Source organism: Syngnathus leptorhynchus, chromosome 6 (genome assembly GCF_054491065.1).
Source record: "Syngnathus leptorhynchus isolate UIUO chromosome 6, UIUO_Slep, whole genome shotgun sequence".
Lineage (NCBI taxonomy): Eukaryota > Metazoa > Chordata > Actinopteri > Syngnathiformes > Syngnathidae > Syngnathus > Syngnathus leptorhynchus.
The window spans coordinates 14,145,977-14,163,805 of NC_141200.1; the positions used below are offsets into that span (position 1 = coordinate 14,145,977).

Genomic DNA, 17,829 nt, shown 5'->3' on the forward strand with positions numbered 1-17,829 from the left:
CCATAAGCACTTAGCACAGTGAATCTTAACATGGGTTCGATGGAACCCTCGGGGTTTGGTGAGTCGGTCTCAGGGGTTCGGCAGAGCCTCCTCTGCGGAGATCTGAACATACCTGATTTATCGTGTATATTCGTGATGACGCATATCTAAACCTGTCTCACAAAGGCAACAGCAGAAGTCACACTTATTTGCACTTTTGTACGTAATTTGTGGTGAGTTCATGCATTGTGTTAGTCTTGTTCTTTGAGCAAGGTGATTTTTATGCACGGCTCATTTTGTGCACCAGTAAAAAACATCTATGTATTGAACTTGAAAAACCTAATTTTATTTTTCACAAAAGAGGGGTTTGGTGAATGCACATATGAAACTGGTGGGGTTGGGTAGCTCCAACAAGGTTAAGAACCACTGACTTAGCAGCAGTTTATATTCTTCTGCTTCAGGGTCAGGAAATTAACGTGAAATCGGTTTAGAGAAAGACTAAGGACCCTATCCCACTGAGCGGTAAATATTCACAAGTTTTTGTGGAGGTAGTGAATATTGAATCTGATCCTTTTTCATGGATTGAAATTGCACCAAATTATCATCCTATAATGATAGTGATGCAGACGCCTCTAAACTTACTGAGGAAAAAGCAGGAGCAGGAGTATCAAAAAAATCCTCGGTCACAAATGTGAAAGTGAGAGGTGATGAAAGACAACTTTAAGGGGGACAGGTTACAAGAACACAACAGAACTGGAGAGACAGCCAAAGACCACGGGGCACCCTGCACACCCTTTCTCCTTTTAACTTACAATATCAATACCGATGTGCTTGCTAATATCATTTTTCATTCAAATACAACTTCACTAACTATGAGAATTAACGAGCCTACGAGATTAACGATACTTGAATATGATATGAAATGTTTGCCTCCAAATTTAGGATATAGCCATCTACCAGAGGATTTACGGTTGAGCGCTACAGGTCTGATCGGTTTTACCATATCTGCTGTATTTTATTACCTCATCAAATCCAATAACATTTAATGAGATGCGTGGGTATATCCAAAGTCTTATTATTTTTCTACTGCTCAAAAATGGGCATGTACACAGTTTACTTTATCACAGAATCAGAATTAGCGTGGAATACTAACAGCTCCTGGAGTATGAGTGAACATTGGCCCATGGGACCTGAGGATGAGGAGACAGGATGTTTTGCCAGGACACAGAATGAGCAAATATGACATGATATCAAGCTATCCTCACGTCTTTTATCAGGGAGAACGCAGGGGTATCTAAGTTAAAAGTATCGAAGAAATATCGAATCCTGACACTAACGTATCAAATCAAATCGAACTGTGATTTTTGTGCATCTTTGCATCCCTAATATTTACATAATGTGGCAATCAGTCTTAACCGTCTGTTTTAAAACATCATAAAAAGATTGAGGACAGTTGGTAACCCTTACTGTTAGTGCTGTGGTCATCAACTAGTATAATCTCCTTGAGTAAATGGGATGGAGTCCTCTGGATGGCTGTGTGCACGGAGCGCAGCAGCACTGACAAGGCCTCATTGACAAAGATGAAGATGATACTCAACTGAGGAAGGTCGGACGAATACCACATGTTTTTACATCTGAGGGATAAAGCAGAGGAATTACATTACTCCACACCACCACTTTTATACATTCAGTTGTCACCAACACACCCAAGTAACTATACAACTGACCCGTCCGGACGAAAATCTGGGATTGGTCGGGTGATGGAAAGCCGATCACTGAGGTAGCTGTTGTAACCATAATAGCGGAACTTTTTGATGGCAATTCTTTGACTTTGTGGGCCCAGGTCACGACCCCAGTGATCAAATAGTGAGAATCTTGGGTCTGAGGCTGATGAGGATGAAGCATCTTTATCTTCCTTCTGGGGTCTATCTGTGGGGAAAAAATGTTAATGCATTTTGTTCCAACTTTTCTAATTTGAAGGCTTTTCCGGCAGGACGCTTCAGAACCCGTCACTGATACGTTACAGTTATCACAAATTAAGCTCTCATTGTTAGATGAAGATCTCATGAAGATCAGAGCCCCGTTGTTCAAGGGTAATCTGAGCAGATCACAGCCAGAACAGATGGGTACCGTAGATACAGATCACGGGTATCGTAGATACAGAACAGGCACCGCAGCGACGGGAACCAGGCACCGCAGCGACGTAGCCACGCCGAACTGGACCGACTTTATCAGCTTTTCTGCTTCGAGGAAGCCGACAAAATGTCATCTCATTTGAACTCGACTGTTTAAGGCTGGAAGTCTGGATTCAACCTCACACGTGTTTACTCAAGGAGGGACTCGCAACCAGCAGAGTGACTGAACATCAGGTAGTAGGAGGCTAGCAGCTGTCAGCCACCACCAGGCCCTAGGAGGACAGCTACCCCCCCAAGAGCCCAGCCAACACCGGGTACCAGGAGGCCAGCTACCACCAGGCCCAGTAGGCTAACACCATCAGCCCCAGGAGGACAGCCACCACCAGTCCTAGTAGGCTAGCACCACCAGCCCCAGGAGGAGAGCTACCATCAGGCCCAGTGTGCTAGCACTACCAGCCCCTGGAAGAGAGCTACCATCAGGCCCAGTAGGCTAGCACCACCAGCCCCAGGAGGACAGCCACCACCAGTAGGCTACCATCACCAGGCCCAGGAGACAGCCATCACCAGGCCCAGGAGGAGAGTTGTCACCAGGCTGAGTGGGCTAGCACCACTAACCCCAGGAGGAGAGCTATCATCAGGCTGAGTGGGCTAGCACCACCAGCCCCAGGAGGAGAGCTGTCTCCAGGCCCAGTGGGCTAGCATCACCAGCCCCAGGAGGAGAGCTACCATCACGCCAAGTAAAATAGCACCCGGGTTAATCTGCGGTGTGACTTGTCTTTAGTCTAGATTGGCAGAGTCGGGATGGCCATGAAAGTGCTTCAGAAGGACATGGAGGAGCTGAAGTTATCAGTGGAAGTGATGTCTTCAAATGTGGATACCATAATGAAGCAACAGACAATTATTACAGAGCTGATGGGGGAGGTGAAGCAGCTCAAACAAACATTGAACAAGATAAGAAAATTGTTAGCCTGGAAAATAGATCAGACAGTTTGGAGCGGTATTCAAGAATGAACGATCTCATCATCACAGGTTTAAAGATCAAACCACGGAGCTATCAGCAGGCTGTGAAAGGCCTTGCTTCTGAGGACAATCCTGAACATGAGGAGACAACCGAGGAGCAGGTAAAAACTTTCCTCCAGAGTAAAGACATTGTCATTGACATTGACAATATTGAGGCATGCCACACTCTGCCAACCAAGAGTCTAAATGACAAGACTGTCATACCATCTATAATTGTCCGATTTACAAACAGGAAAAATAAGATAAATCTGCTCAAACAAGAGAAAACTAAAAGGCACAAATGTATACATAAATGAACACCTCACCAAGAAAAATGGTGAAATAGCTAAGAAAGCAGGAGCTCTTGAGAAAAATGGTAAAATACAGTCCACCTGGACTGCTGGTTGTGAGGTGTTCATCAAACCTGTTGGGGCAGCAGAAAGTTCTCATGGTCTCTGCATCAGTGCCATAGAGCAACTTAAGAGGTACGAAGTAATCTGTACATCATTCTATTGAACCTAAGGTTGTGGTACTCTCATATCATGAAAGGTAAAAACTTGGTGAAATTATCAACCCATCATGAACAGTATTGATAAATGCCTTTCTTCTCCAACTGGTGTGTTTAAAAAACAAGCACTGATAACTGAATATGAAGAACTTGGTTTGAAAACATTTGATTTCACTGAACATAAGGGATATGACATAGAGAATAATATTGATCCTGTGAATAACTTCCTTCTTAACTACACTCAAAGGAATTGTAAATACTATACTGTAGAGCAATTTAACAAGAATGTAACAACAAATAGAGCAATATCAATGATACATTCTAATAGTAGAAGCTTGAAAGCAAACATCTCTAAGATCAAACAATGTTTAAAAGATATGAATAACCCCTTTACTGTAATTGACATCTGAAACCTGGTTAAATGATGATCAGTCTGAAAAGATTGACATATAGAGATATGAGAGTTATACATTAAATAGGAAGGTAAAAAGATGTGGAGGAGTTGCTCTATTCATAGACAAAAACTACAAGTGAAAGATAGTGCGAAGTATGTCTCAAGCAATAGATAATGGCATGGAATGTATTGCTGTTGAAATAGAAATGGAATCATCTAAAAACGTACTGGTAAGCTGGGTATACAGATGTCTAGGTTCATGTATTGATACATTTAGTGAACTCCTATCAGGAATGTATGAAAGAAAAAATAATACAAAAATGGTTTATGTCCGTGGCGATTTTAATATAGATTTATTGAACCCACTAGAGCTGACTCCAATAACAGAATTCATACATTTAATGTACAGTATGAGTCTCTACCCCGCAATAACCCGTCTGACTAAAATCACATCTTACAGTGCCAGAATAATTGATAATATATTTACAAATGTAATTGAAAAGAAAGTAAAAACTGGATTGATAATAAACGATTCAAGCTACCACCTGCCAGTGTTTGTAGTGATCCAGAACTACAAAGAAAAAAAAGGATGCTATAACTTTTAAAATGTGTAGAATGAACTCTGTTAATTAAATTAACTCGTTTAAAAATGATATTTTAAAACAAGACTGGAAAAAGGTAGATGTGGGTGATGTAAATGAAGCTTATAACACATTCGTGGCGACTGTATCCAAACTTTATGATAAAAACTGTCCTCTTGTAAAGAAAGTAGTTAAACAAAATTCAGTGGAAAAACCATGGTTGACAAAGGGAGTCTTAAATGCTTGCAAGAAGAAAAACCTATTATACAAAGATTCTCAAAGATAAGAACAAAGGAAGCTGAATTAAAATATAAGACCTACAAAAATAAATTAAAATAATGAGAAACATAAAAGGAACTATTATAGCAAAATACTGGAGGATAACAAGAATAACATAATAAATACATGGAAAGTTAAATGAGATGATTAAAAACAGAACTGGAAAGCCAGGATATCCTTCTTATTTTCTAAACAGTAATAACATAACTATAAATGATCTTACTATGATTGCAGAGGAATCTAATGACTACTTTGTTGGTATTGGGCCTACTTTGTAAGAGGAAATAGCAAAAAAGGTAGTACAAGTGAGCCAATTAAGGATGTACCCATAGCCGAAAGTATGGTTCGAAGGGGAACTAATGAGAAGGAAATAATAGAAATTGTTAAAGAATTTAAAGGTAAAAAGTCAACTGACTGTAACGAGATAGATGTCAGTTGTTAAAAATATTATTTAATCTGTGGTGGAACCCCTTGCACATGTCTGCAACCAATCTTCGACAACTGGTGTTTTTCCGAGTGAAATGAAAACTGCTAAAATTATTCCGATATATAAAGCTCGGAACAAACATATATTCTCAAATTACAGGCCAATATCTCTACTCCCACAATTCTCCAAAATGTTGGAAAAAACATTTTATAAAAGGCTTGATGATTTTATTACAAAACAAAATATTCTGTGTGACCAACAGTATGGGTTTCGAAAAAATCGGACCACCACACTAGCTTGAACAGATTTCGTAGATGAAATAACGACAGCTATTGAAAATAAGTGTATAATATGTAGGTGTTTTTTTGGAAGTTAAGAATGCTTTTGATACTGTAAATTATGAAATATTGTGAACAAAACTTGAAAGATATGGGATACGAGGTATGTCACTCACTTGGTTAACCAGTTATTTATCCAACAGGAATCAATATGTGCAACTTATGGACTGTAAATCAAAACTAAACCAGGTAAAGTGTGGGATCCCTCAAGGCTCAATATTAGGCCCTTTGTTGTTTATTTTGTATGTCAATGATATGTGCAAGGTTTCCAGGTTACTCAAGGCCGTAGTTTTTGCAAATGACACAAACCTGCTTTGCTGTGGGGATGACCTGGATCAACTACTGGATACTGAGGGTATTGAAATGAAAAAGTCACAGAGTATGTTTGACACAAATAAACTTACACTAAATTTAAGTACCGTATTTTCTGGACTATAAGGCGCACCGGACTATAAGGCGCACCTTCAATGAATGGCCAATTTTAAAACTTTGTCCCGATTTAGGCCCACCGGACTATAAGGAGCACAATTAATGCATCATGTCAGATTTTTAATCCAAATCAAATCATTCTCTATTTTATCTTTTTTATTTCAACTTCAGACGCAACAAATTACTTTATAATCACAAAATAATGATTCATAGTCTTTTTGATTCATGATTCATAGTCTTCAGCGGGCCACTTATGATTGATTTCATGACGCAATGCTTAAATTTAGGAATTTGGTTCATATATATGGCGCACCGGACTATAAGGCACACTATCGGCTTTTGAGAAAATTTTTGTTTTTTTTAGGTGCGCCTTATAGCCCGGAAAATACCGGAAATAAATAAATAAATAAATAAACAAACAAAAAACAAACAAAACAAAAAAAAAATCCCAAAAAAAAAAAAAAAAAAAAAAAATATATATATATATATATATATATATATATATATATATATATATATATATATATATATATATATATTTATAAATCCATCCATTTTCTGAACCGCTTAGATTTTCTGAACCGCTTAGTCCCCACGGGGGTCGCGGGCGTGCTGGAGCCTATCCCAGCCGTCATCGGGCAGTAGGCGGGGGACACCCTGAACTGGTTGCCAACCAATCGCAGGGCACACAGAGACGAACAACCATTCGCACTCGCACTCACACCTAGGGACAATTTGGAGTGCTCAATCGGCCTATCAAGCATGTTTTGGGGATGTGGCAGGAAACCGGAGTGCCCGGAGAAAACCCACGCGGACATGGGGAGAACATGCAAACTCCACACAGGGAGGGCCGGAGGTGGAATCGAACCCGCACCCTCCTAACTGTGAGGCGGACGTGCTACCCAGTGCCCCACCAAGCCGCCACACTCAGCCAATGACTAATTTATAAATGTATACCCTTACTTATGATACGATATATTTTCTATGTGGTAAAATGTGAGATCATAGTTTTCTTGTGTAAATACTTACATGCTAGGGTACAAAAAGGAAAAATACCAGCGATTGTAAGTGCAACTACTGGTCAGAGACTCTACAAGGAATATTTGTATTTTTGAACTACAAAAACAATAAACAATAATCACCCACATATCTTAAAAATCATTGAAAGTATTCACACAGGGTTTGATTTTCATTCTCTGGCCGGTGACTGTCATACATAAAAACTATCTGCTATGAGGTGCCTCTAAGCCTTGCCTCTATGGCGGCAAAGACATGTTAATGAGATTTGATGTACTGTATCGCCTCCTATGCTTATTACAAACTGGATGCTCTCGTAGGTGAAATGTCATGTCCCCCTAAGTTTTCTCAAAGACACATAATGAACAACCTTGGAGCACCGTTAATGGGTTTCCTGTCATGGGTGGAATGGAGCAGGGCGACCAAGTGCAGCTTGGACCAGGGTTTATTGACGGAACTCAAAAGATAGACTCGCCAAACTGACATGACTTGCCAAACTGACATGACTTAACAAACTAACATGACTTCCTAACCAAAACCAGACTTGAAAACGACAGGAACCAAAAAGACATGAAGACAACACGACAACAAGACAACACGACAACAATGATCCGACCGGGAGTGAGGGGCAGACAGGACTTAAATGCAAAAAGGCAACAAGAGGCAGGTGATTGTGGTTACATTGATTGAGGTGACACAGGAGGAGAGGGGTGACGCGAAAGAGAAACCATGGCAACCTAGACACATAGCAAAACTGGGGACGAGGCGTGATAGTAGGCAGGTGACTGTGGGTACATTGATTGAGGTGACAAAGGAGGGGAGGGGTGACGTGAACAGAAACCATGGCAACCTAGACACATAGCAAAACTGGGGACGAGACGTGATATTTCCATTACTTAACATGGCATGCATGCAACAACTGTTAAGACACAATGTCTGAAATTATGTCACTGTTTGGGATTGAATGTTACAGAAAAATCAAAAGGCATTTGAAAACGGCATTAATATTTTCTGAGGATTTTGGTTAATCCTGGCAACATTGAAGAGATGGATGTTGTTTGTCAAAGGTTTTCTAATCGTCCAATGAGTCACTGTGCTATATTCATGGGTGCAGAGAGATTGTTTTTGGCGTCGTTCACAAATGAGCACTTAAGATTGTTGCTAGGTCTTGACCTCCCAAAAGGGCAAGGAAAAACTCAAAAAAATCCTACCAGGGGAAAAATGAGAAACCTTGAGAAGGGACCACAGATGAAAGGATCCCCCTTTCAGGATCACCAGGCTGCAATGGATGCAAAGAGGGCACATAAAATACATAATATGGAAATCAAAAAGTAGATGTCCAGGCCAAAGTGAAGAGCTGTCAGAGGAGCCCTCGATCGTCCTGGCAGTGTCTTCGAGGAGGGTAATCCACTGCAATTCCCTCATCCTGAATTGGTCCACGATAATCTAGATAGCTGCTGTCATCTTGGGTGTCACCTAACCACCTCCCCAGCCAGGGAGGGGTGGGGGGAGTGGGGTCGGGGAGAAGGGGCAAAAACAAACTCCAGCCGAATCGGCCACTACAGGTTAATTAAAGGCCATATCATAGAAATATGTCTTTAAACGTGTCTTAAATGTTTCTACTGAGGTAGCAGTTCTAATATCCATTGTAAGGGCATTCCAGAGCTATTGAGCCCGAATAGAAAATGCTCTACCCCCTGCAGACATTTTCTTGGCCCTCAGTGTCACTAAAAGACTAGCGTTTTGCGAACGAAGATTACGAGACGGAACATAAGGAACAACTAGGTCGACGAGATATGAAGGCGCTAAGCCATGCAATGATTTATAGGTTAACAGAAGAACTTTGAAGTCACATCTTAAATGGACCGGGAGCCAGTGTAAGTTGGCTAATATTGGGGTAATGTGATCAAATTTTCTTGTCCGGTAGCACGGTAAAAATACAACAGTCCAACAGAATCCACTTTTAAAATCACAAATTTAATTGAAACTGCTTAAACCGTATAGTAAACTTTATACATTAAAAAAGAGTAGCACTGGCATGGAGACTTCAAGTCACACATCTATGAAAACAAGCAAGACTAATAATAAAAAACAATATTCAACTATATACATTGAAATAGAGCAGCAGTGGCATGGAGCCTCTCAAGCCTCAGACCTCTCAAGTATTTTATGCACGTTGTCTTGTTCGAATCTATAATTGTTCCGCTTTAGAGTGACCAGATGTCCTCTTTATCCCGGGCATGTCCTACTTTTTCAGGAATTTCAAAATTGTCCGGGATTTTGTTTTTTCGACTGCCACCGTTCACTCCAGCGCTCTCACCAAGCGCTATATAAATAAATAAACTTGACTTGACGACCATGCATGTTTTGGGGATGTGGGAGGAAACCCACACAGGCATGGGGAGAACATGCAAACTCCACAAACTGTATATGTATATATATATATATATATATATATATATATATATATATATACACACACACACACAGTTTTTTGTACCAGTTTTAAACATCCATCCATTTTCTGAACCGCTTTGTCCCCACGGGGGTCGCGGGCGTGCTGGAGCCTATCCCAGCCGTCATCGGGCAGTAGGCGGGGGACACTCTGAACTGGTTGCCAGCCAATCGCAGGGCACACAGAGACGAACTATCCGCACTCGCACTCACACCTAGGGGCAATTTAGAGTGCTCAATCGGCCTACCAAGCATGTTTTTGGGATGCAGGAGGAAACTGGACTGTCCGGGGAGAACACGCAAACTCCACACAGGGATTGATCGATGGATTTAATGATTTGGAGTGACACAGATGGTTTGATAATATTATTGCTTATACAATAGTTATTTGATATGTAATTTATATATCGTTATATGGGCCTGTGGAATATTGTGAAGTGCAAGCGCCATAGTCAGCGGCGCGCACCCGGCCGGCATTGTTGACATAAAGGACGATCGATGGATTCAATGATTTGGAGTGACACAGATTGTTTGATAATATTATTGCTGATATAATAGTTATTTGATATGTAATTTATATCTCGTTATTTGGACCTGTGGAATATTTTGAAGTGCAACCGCCGTCAGCAGCGCGCACTCGGCCAACATGGTTGACATAAAGGACGATCGATGGATTTAATGATTTGGAGTGACACAGATGGTTTTATAAACGTGTTATTTATGTAATAGTTATTTGAATAACTCTGAATGTTACGTCAGGCCCGTTCTCAGCTCTTCGTTTGTGTTTCTGTTACGTTAGCATACCGTATCGTTTAGCCTGTTGTTGCTCGTTCATGTCTGTTCTTGGTGTTGGATTTTGTCGAATAAATTTCCCCCAAAGCGCGACTTATACTCCGGTGCGACTTGTGTTTTTTTTTTCACTTTATAGTGCATTTTATGGCCGATGCGACGTATATTCCGGAGTGACTTTTAGTCCAAAAAAGACGGTAATTTATTTACTTCACTTTTTCATCATCATAAAAACACACTTTATTGAACTTGCTTTGTGAGCTTGGAATAATCTTACTCTGTGCCTGCCAACAATAAGATCAATCCAAAGAAATGTCAACCTCACACAAATGTCAAGGCATTGCATAACATCTGCCAGCCTTCACTAACAATATATATCAGTGTCAGTTGCTGTTTGGATGCTTACCATAGCTGGGCCTCAGTACCTCCCTTTGCAACTGGCTACTGGACTTCCTCTGTCAGAGGCCTCAAGTAGTACGTGTGGGCGACAATGTCTCCGGCAGCATCATGCTAAGCACGGGGGCCCCTCAAGGCTGCGTGCTCAGTCCGCTGCTCTTCACCCTGCTGACGCATGAGTGCACTGCGACCTACAGCAGCAACCGCGTGCTTAAATATGCCGACGACACCACTGTGGTGGGTCTCATCACCGGTGGCGATGAGACTCAATACATATCGGAGGTCGACCTTTTGGCCGCGTGGTGCAGGGACAACAACCTTCTGCTGAACGTCAACAAGACCAAGGAGATTGTCATTGACTTCCGGAAGGGTCACACCCACCACCTGCCGCTGACCGTCGACGGTGCTGGAGAGAGTAAGCAGCACCAGATTCCTGGGGTGCACATCAGTGGGGACCTCTCCTGGACCACCAACGCTGTGTCGCTGGCGAAGAAAGCTCAGCGCCGCCTGTACTTTCTGCGGAAACTCAGGCGAGCAAGTGCTCCTCCTGCCATCATGACCACATTCTACTGTGGCACCGTTGAGAGCGTCCTCTCCAGTTGTATCGCTGTGTGGGATGGTGGCTGCTCTGAGTACAACATGAAGGCCCTGCAGCGCATAGTGAACACTGCTAGTAAGATTATCAGGGCTCCACTCCCCTCCCTGAAGGACATTTACACCTCCCGTCTCACCCGCAAGGCGGCCGCGATTGTGTGTGATTTGAGTCACCCCGCTCACTTTGTTTGAACTTCTGCCCTCTGGGAAGAGGTACAGATGTCTGTGCTCCCGCACCACCAGACTCAAAAACAGCTTCATACTCCAAGCTGTCAGGATCCTGAATTCCCTCCCCCCTCGGCTGCATAACGTCAACATAATGGTCTGGCAGTCTGCTATTAGCATGCTTGCTCCATTTTGCCGCTCTTATTTGTCTATTTATTTATTTATTTATTTATTTACTTACTTACTTATTTATTTATTTATTTATTTATTGTTTATTTATTTGGGTTATTAAGAGTGTTGTGTACTGTGTCTAGTCACCGTGGAACGGTGGGAAACGTAATTTCAATCTCTTTGTGTGTCTTAACGTGAAGGAAGTGACAATAAAGCGGACTTTGACTTTGATATCTAAAAAGTAAAGGAGAATGGCTTTTCCTTATCTGAACAAGCAGAATGAGCTTGACGTTTGAGGGACTAAATTGGAACAACAGAAGAGGATGCATGTTCTTTCAAGGAGAGAGCCTGAAAACGAAGTAAGGCAAAACATGTTCATGCTGTTTTAGGACACTGAAGAGCACAACCAATGGAAACCAATGGAAACCTGAGCAGGGGAGAGGGGGAGAAGAAAGGAGATCAATGACTACATTTAGCGGACGACAGGAAAGATACATTTGTTTAAATGAATCCCACAAGGCAAAGCAGACATATTTTGTCTTGCCTGCTGAATTGTCATCCCCCACCAGCTGAGGTTCATAGTTTAAGGAGGTTAGCGCTGTTACATAAACTCGGTGGACAGCGTCACAGGCAGAAAGCATCAAGGACAGCAGGAAACCAAGAGATTTAGGACACTATCTAAAAGGTGCAGAAATGCTCTGAAAAGCTGAGCCCACTGAGACCGCAAAGCCACCTTACAATTCACAAGTCAATCACTATAACAATTGTTATTTTTGTGTGATTGAAACTTAGTACTTACTTGTAAGAATGCAAGTGCTCAAATAATACAGAATAGCCAACCATCTTTCAAATATTATTTTAACACAGGGGTTTTCAACCCTATTTCCTCGAGAGGTGGTGTCGTGCATGTTTCACATGTCTCCCTGCTGCAACACACCTGATTCAAATTATCCAATAATCAGCAAGGTCTATAGAAGCTGGATGACAATCCTGATCCATCCAGTGGGGTGATGTGAGGAATACCACTTCAGCCTTCCCTCCCTTAACTTTATATCACACTTTCACAGCAGCTGCGACAAAGCACAGACCACATGATAAATCAAACAACTAGCAAAATAACAAAACTTAGAATAATTGCATGATTATGGACAGATGGATTGAAGTGTATAAATTGCATAAATACCAGGATTTTCATATACATTTTTGCATTTACTTATTTTTTGTATGCCTTTGTGTTAATGTACTGCAGGACTAGGAAAGAGGAAGCCTTCACTTGCCTCAGCAGGTCTTAAAAAGAGCAAAGGGTCACCACTTCACCAGTGACACAGTGGACGGTGGCATTCCAAAGACCTGTGACATCACCCGGTATGATGCCCCACTTGCCAACCAGAAGACAAAAGACCAAGACCTTGATCCCAGCACCCCATTCATGCTCTTAGTCCTGGTTCAGACGGGTCCACAAAATTCCAAATGAGGCCTTGCTGAGGTGAAAGTCTGTTCAAAGATCTCTCGTGTAGAAACAGTTCTATGTTGGGACAAGCTAGGTTTATTCTGCAATATGGATGTACTGGCTATTTTTGGCGGAAATATAAAACAAATACAAATTAATGTGTATTTTGTGTTTGTTTATTTTTTCTTGCATCATTATTGCAAAATAATTTTAAGAAATTCAGCCCCCAGTTCTAGCCCCCTCCGACCCTTAAATTATTTTTAATCCATCTCAGATACTATTTCAGATTATTGTGCCTCAATCATCCCTCACAATGAATACAAACGAGCGCAAGCCATAAAAACAATGATTGCTCCAGACCAGTCTTGTGCGAATGAGAGACAATGTCTGGGACTCCAGGGGTGAAAGAGGGAACATCTGTGGAATCCTGTATGGTTGCCTGAATCTTGGGGTGGGAAACAGTGGGTGAGGTTGATGGCTATTGTTTTACTTCTGGAATTCTATGATTTAGAATTTATATAAATTATTTCAAGGGATCCTGAAAGATATTTACAGAAAAATTGTATAAACAAATCAGAAGACGTCTTCACATCTACCAAGTGTAACAATAGTTGTCATTAAACTCTCTCTAAATTTGTATAGTTCATCTGAGGAGTACTTCCCCTGTGTGATTTGTTCCATCAAGAGCAATGAGTGGTAAAATATTACTTTTCAAAAATGCCTGCACAGTTTTAAGATTTTTTGAGGACAATATTTGTATATATATTGGGGGCTAAGACATAAGAGACAATAAAGTCTATTAGTTGCGATGGGAATTCAGCTTCGAAGGGAATTCAGACTCAAATGTTTCATTCTTGTTACAGCTACATTCAAGGGTGTAATTCTGAGTTTTGAGGGGACATTGTTTTCATCATTGTGTCCTCTGAATGGTCCCTGAAAGCGCAGCTTTTGAGCAAAAGGTAATACACAATGTCAAGGTGACTGCTAGCTACTCATTGCCATTCTTTACTTCTTGAACTTCAAGAGAAACATGTTTTCCCTTTTTTTATGCTGTATCTGATACAAGTCAAAAATGGTTTCTTCATGGGTTTGTGAGCGACTATATGATATACTAAAGTATAATACCCAGAACAAACACAGTTTTGCTCACGCTGAACACCGAGAATTCTTGTCACTTGTCCTTGTCCTTTTTCATTCTCTTTCACATGCTGCATGAGTGACAGCAGGGCATTTCTGAAAACTGGGGGTCAGGGTCCTCTAATTCGCTCTGATTGTGTGTGTGATGATGACAGTGAGTGTGTCAGAGAAGGAAGAGACACATTGACATGGAGGGGGGAGGCAACTGTGAGTAGACTGGTGAAGGGATCATTCCTCAAGGCAGATAAATGTCCTTGGCTGATACAACCAGAGACAAACCTACTGCCTTTATGTACAAAATGTGAGACATTTAAAGGTGTGTATGTCTCAAATTTTGTACATAAAGGCAGTATGTAATTATCCACCCCATCATAAGCCTCACAATGGCTGTTTAAATCAAATACAAACAAATCTGACCTGGGAATAATATATATTACCTAAATAATATTACACACAAGTGACGATATAAACTAATACACACTTTGCTATTTAGTGGAGGAGAGGAGAGATTTAAAGAAAATCCCCAACAGGTTTACTGTAAAGTTGAACAAGTTTCAAACCTTTTGCTCCTGTTATAATAGATGTAAGCAATGCACATTAACCAAAGAAAATATGTTCGATTTGAATAAAAAAGTATTTAAAAGTATTTTAAAGTATTTTCTAAATTTCAGCAGCCGCTCTGTCACAATAATATGACCAGCGCGGTGCAGTTAGGCGGTCGGCGACATGCTACGGTTGCGCGTTCGGCGGTGCGCTGCAGTTGCGCGATCGGAAAAAATTTACCTTCCTGCGCACTGAGGTCCACTTAAATTTTGGAAAGTACATCAGCTCGTCGCATTATTGTGACAGAGCGGCCGCTGAAATATAGAAAATATTCCTGATGTACTTTCCAAAATTTAAGTGGACCTCAGTGCGCAGGAAGTTTAATTTTGTCCGAAATCTCGGTGTGCTGCAGATTTGTAACTATCCTACTTCATAGACCCAGTTCTGTCTTTTCATATTTTAAAGTAATTCTGAATTATACAAATCCTGAATTAATAGCTTAAAAATAACGAGCCAGTGATTGATTTGAAGTATTTTAGTACTTTGTTAAGACATCAACGAAAAACTCAATTAAGTATTCTGTGAGAGGGCAAGAGTGCTTCGTCTCCCTGCTCTACTGCACAATGACAGAGAGGGTCGGGGCAGCTGCAGTGATTTTAAATCATTTAGATAATGTGTTGACCTGAGGGAGCACACACACAGATGACTAGCAATGATAGCAGGAAGAGAGAATGTGACTGGACAGTGAATAAACACTGCTCATTAACAACATGCACACAAATACACTCGAGTGGCTCCTCCAAGGTAGACTGATGCAATAGGCGACCTCCAAACACCTCGAGAGGGTTACATATTTGATCTCTTCCTGATGCTGGGACAAGATTACTGTTCTCTCTATTCCCGATGCTGGGACGAGATTACTGTTCTCTCTCAGAGGGGATTCGGCTCCAGTTGGTATAGTTTGCTTTATTTAAAGGTCACACAGGCTTGTCATGATTTTGCTGTTTCCTGAATGTTTCATTTACCGGCACTTCATCTCTGAGCATTTCAAAAGCTTTGTTTATTGTGTATTCTTAATTAATGACTGTCATTTCCAAGTGCTGTACTGTTGTTATATATTAAAAAATGTATTGCCATTACCAATGTAATACTTATGTTGTTACGGGCCTAAATTACTAGGAGCAATGGTAAACACACTAAACTTTTTTTAGGGGTCTGGAATGCTTTACTGATCCATTTCCCTAATTAATTAAGTGTGATTCAGCAGTTTGGTGATGAAGTGCTGTATCCACGCTTTGTCCCTCAAAGCCAGTGCCCATAGTGACTGCAGCTTTTATCACCAAGCCACACAATTACACTGGTAAAAATAACTTCTTGAAAAGGTAGTAGCGTAGCAGCTTATTGATTACATGGTCGCTAATAATCGTTATGAATCTTTTCAGTCTGGTTTTAGAGCTAATCATTCCACTGAGACAGCACTTGCTAAAGTGACTAATGATCTCCTCATAGCTATGGATTCAAACACTTCATCGGTATTGTTACTACTCGATCTTAGTGCTGCCTTCAACACTGTAGACTTCGATATTTTATTAGAGCGTCTTAAAGGTTGTGTTGGTATTTCGGGGTCAGCACTAGGCTGGTTTCATTCGTATCTATCAGACAGGACGCACCGAGTGGTCCATGGCAATGCGTCCTCTGAGCTCTATAAAGTTACGTGTGGTGTCCCACAGGGATTGGTACTAGGACCAATTCTATTTAATATTTATATGATTCCGCTTGGGGGACACGTAAATCTAATATTAGTTTTCAATGTTACACGGATGACACCCAATTATATATGCCGTTATCAATGACAGATTCGCGGGACTGTTATCTTGAGACATGCCTTTCGAAGATCAAGCAATGGATGTCTCTCAACTTCCTTCGTCTGAACCCACATAAAACTGAGATGTTGATAATTGGTCCAGCTCGTTATCAACATTTATTTAAGGAAACCACCATAACTATAGATAACCGTACTATCACTCAGAGTGATACTGTAACTAATCTCGGGGTAATATTTGACCAAACGCTCTCCTTTCAAAAGCACATTAAGAATATAACCAGAATAGCATTTTTTCACCTTCGTAATATTGCTAAGATTCGCCCAATCCTCTCGACTGGTGATGCGGAAATTATTATACATGCATTTATCACGTCGCGCCTGGACTACTGTAATGCATTATTCGCTGGTCTTCCCAAGTCCATTATCAAAACTCTACAGTTAGTACAAAATGCTGCTGCAAGGCTGCTCTCACGGACAAGAAAATTTGATCACATTACCCCAATATTAGCCAATTTACACTGGCTCCCGGTCCATTTAAGATGTGACTTCAAGGTTCTTCTATTAACCTATAAATCATTGCATGGCTTAGCGCCTTCATATCTCGTAGACTTAGTCGTTCCTTATGTTCCGTCTCGTAACCTTCGTTCGCAAAACGCTAGTCTTTTAGTGACACCGAGGGCCAAGAAAATGTCTGCAGGGGCTAGAGCATTTTCTATTCGGGCTCCAGAGCTCTGGAATGCCCTACCAATGGATATTAGAACTGCTACCTCAGTAGAAACATTTAAGACACGTTTAAAGACATATTTCTATGATATGGCCTTTAATTAACCTGTAGTGGCCGATTCGGCTGGAGTTTGTTTTTGTTCTCTCTCCCCGACCCCACTCCCCCCACCCCTCCCCGGCTGAGAAAGGGGGTTAGGTGACACCCAAGCTGACGGCGGCTATCTAGATTCTCGTGGACCAATTCAGCATGAGGGAACTGCAGCGGATTACCCTCCTAGAGGACACTGCCAGGAGAATCGAAGGCACCTCCGACAGCTCTTCGCTTTGGCCTGGACATCCACTTTGATTTGCATATTATGTATTTTATGTGCCCTCTTTGCATCCATTGCAGCCTGGTGATCCTGAAAGGGGGATCCTTCCATCTGTGGTCCCTTCTCAAGGTTTCTGGGGTTTTTGAGTTTTTCCTTGCCCTTTTGGCAGCCCAAGATGAGGGGAT

The 17,829-nt window shown here is 41.3% G+C and overlaps 1 protein-coding gene across 2 annotated transcripts in view; it reads right to left on the reverse strand.

Moving 5' to 3' along the window:
* The window catches only part of galnt18a (UDP-N-acetyl-alpha-D-galactosamine:polypeptide N-acetylgalactosaminyltransferase 18a), a 131,811-nt gene that overhangs the window by 56,767 nt on the left and 57,215 nt on the right, over positions 1–17,829 (reverse strand). For both annotated transcript variants that reach the window (XM_085915050.1, XM_085915049.1), the window contains exons 3-4: positions 1,707–1,908; positions 1,447–1,613 (exon numbers count right to left, since the gene is read on the reverse strand). In XM_085915050.1, the coding sequence (XP_085771176.1) occupies positions 1,447–1,613; positions 1,707–1,908 (369 nt within the window). The remainder of the gene's footprint in view (positions 1–1,446; positions 1,614–1,706; positions 1,909–17,829) is intronic.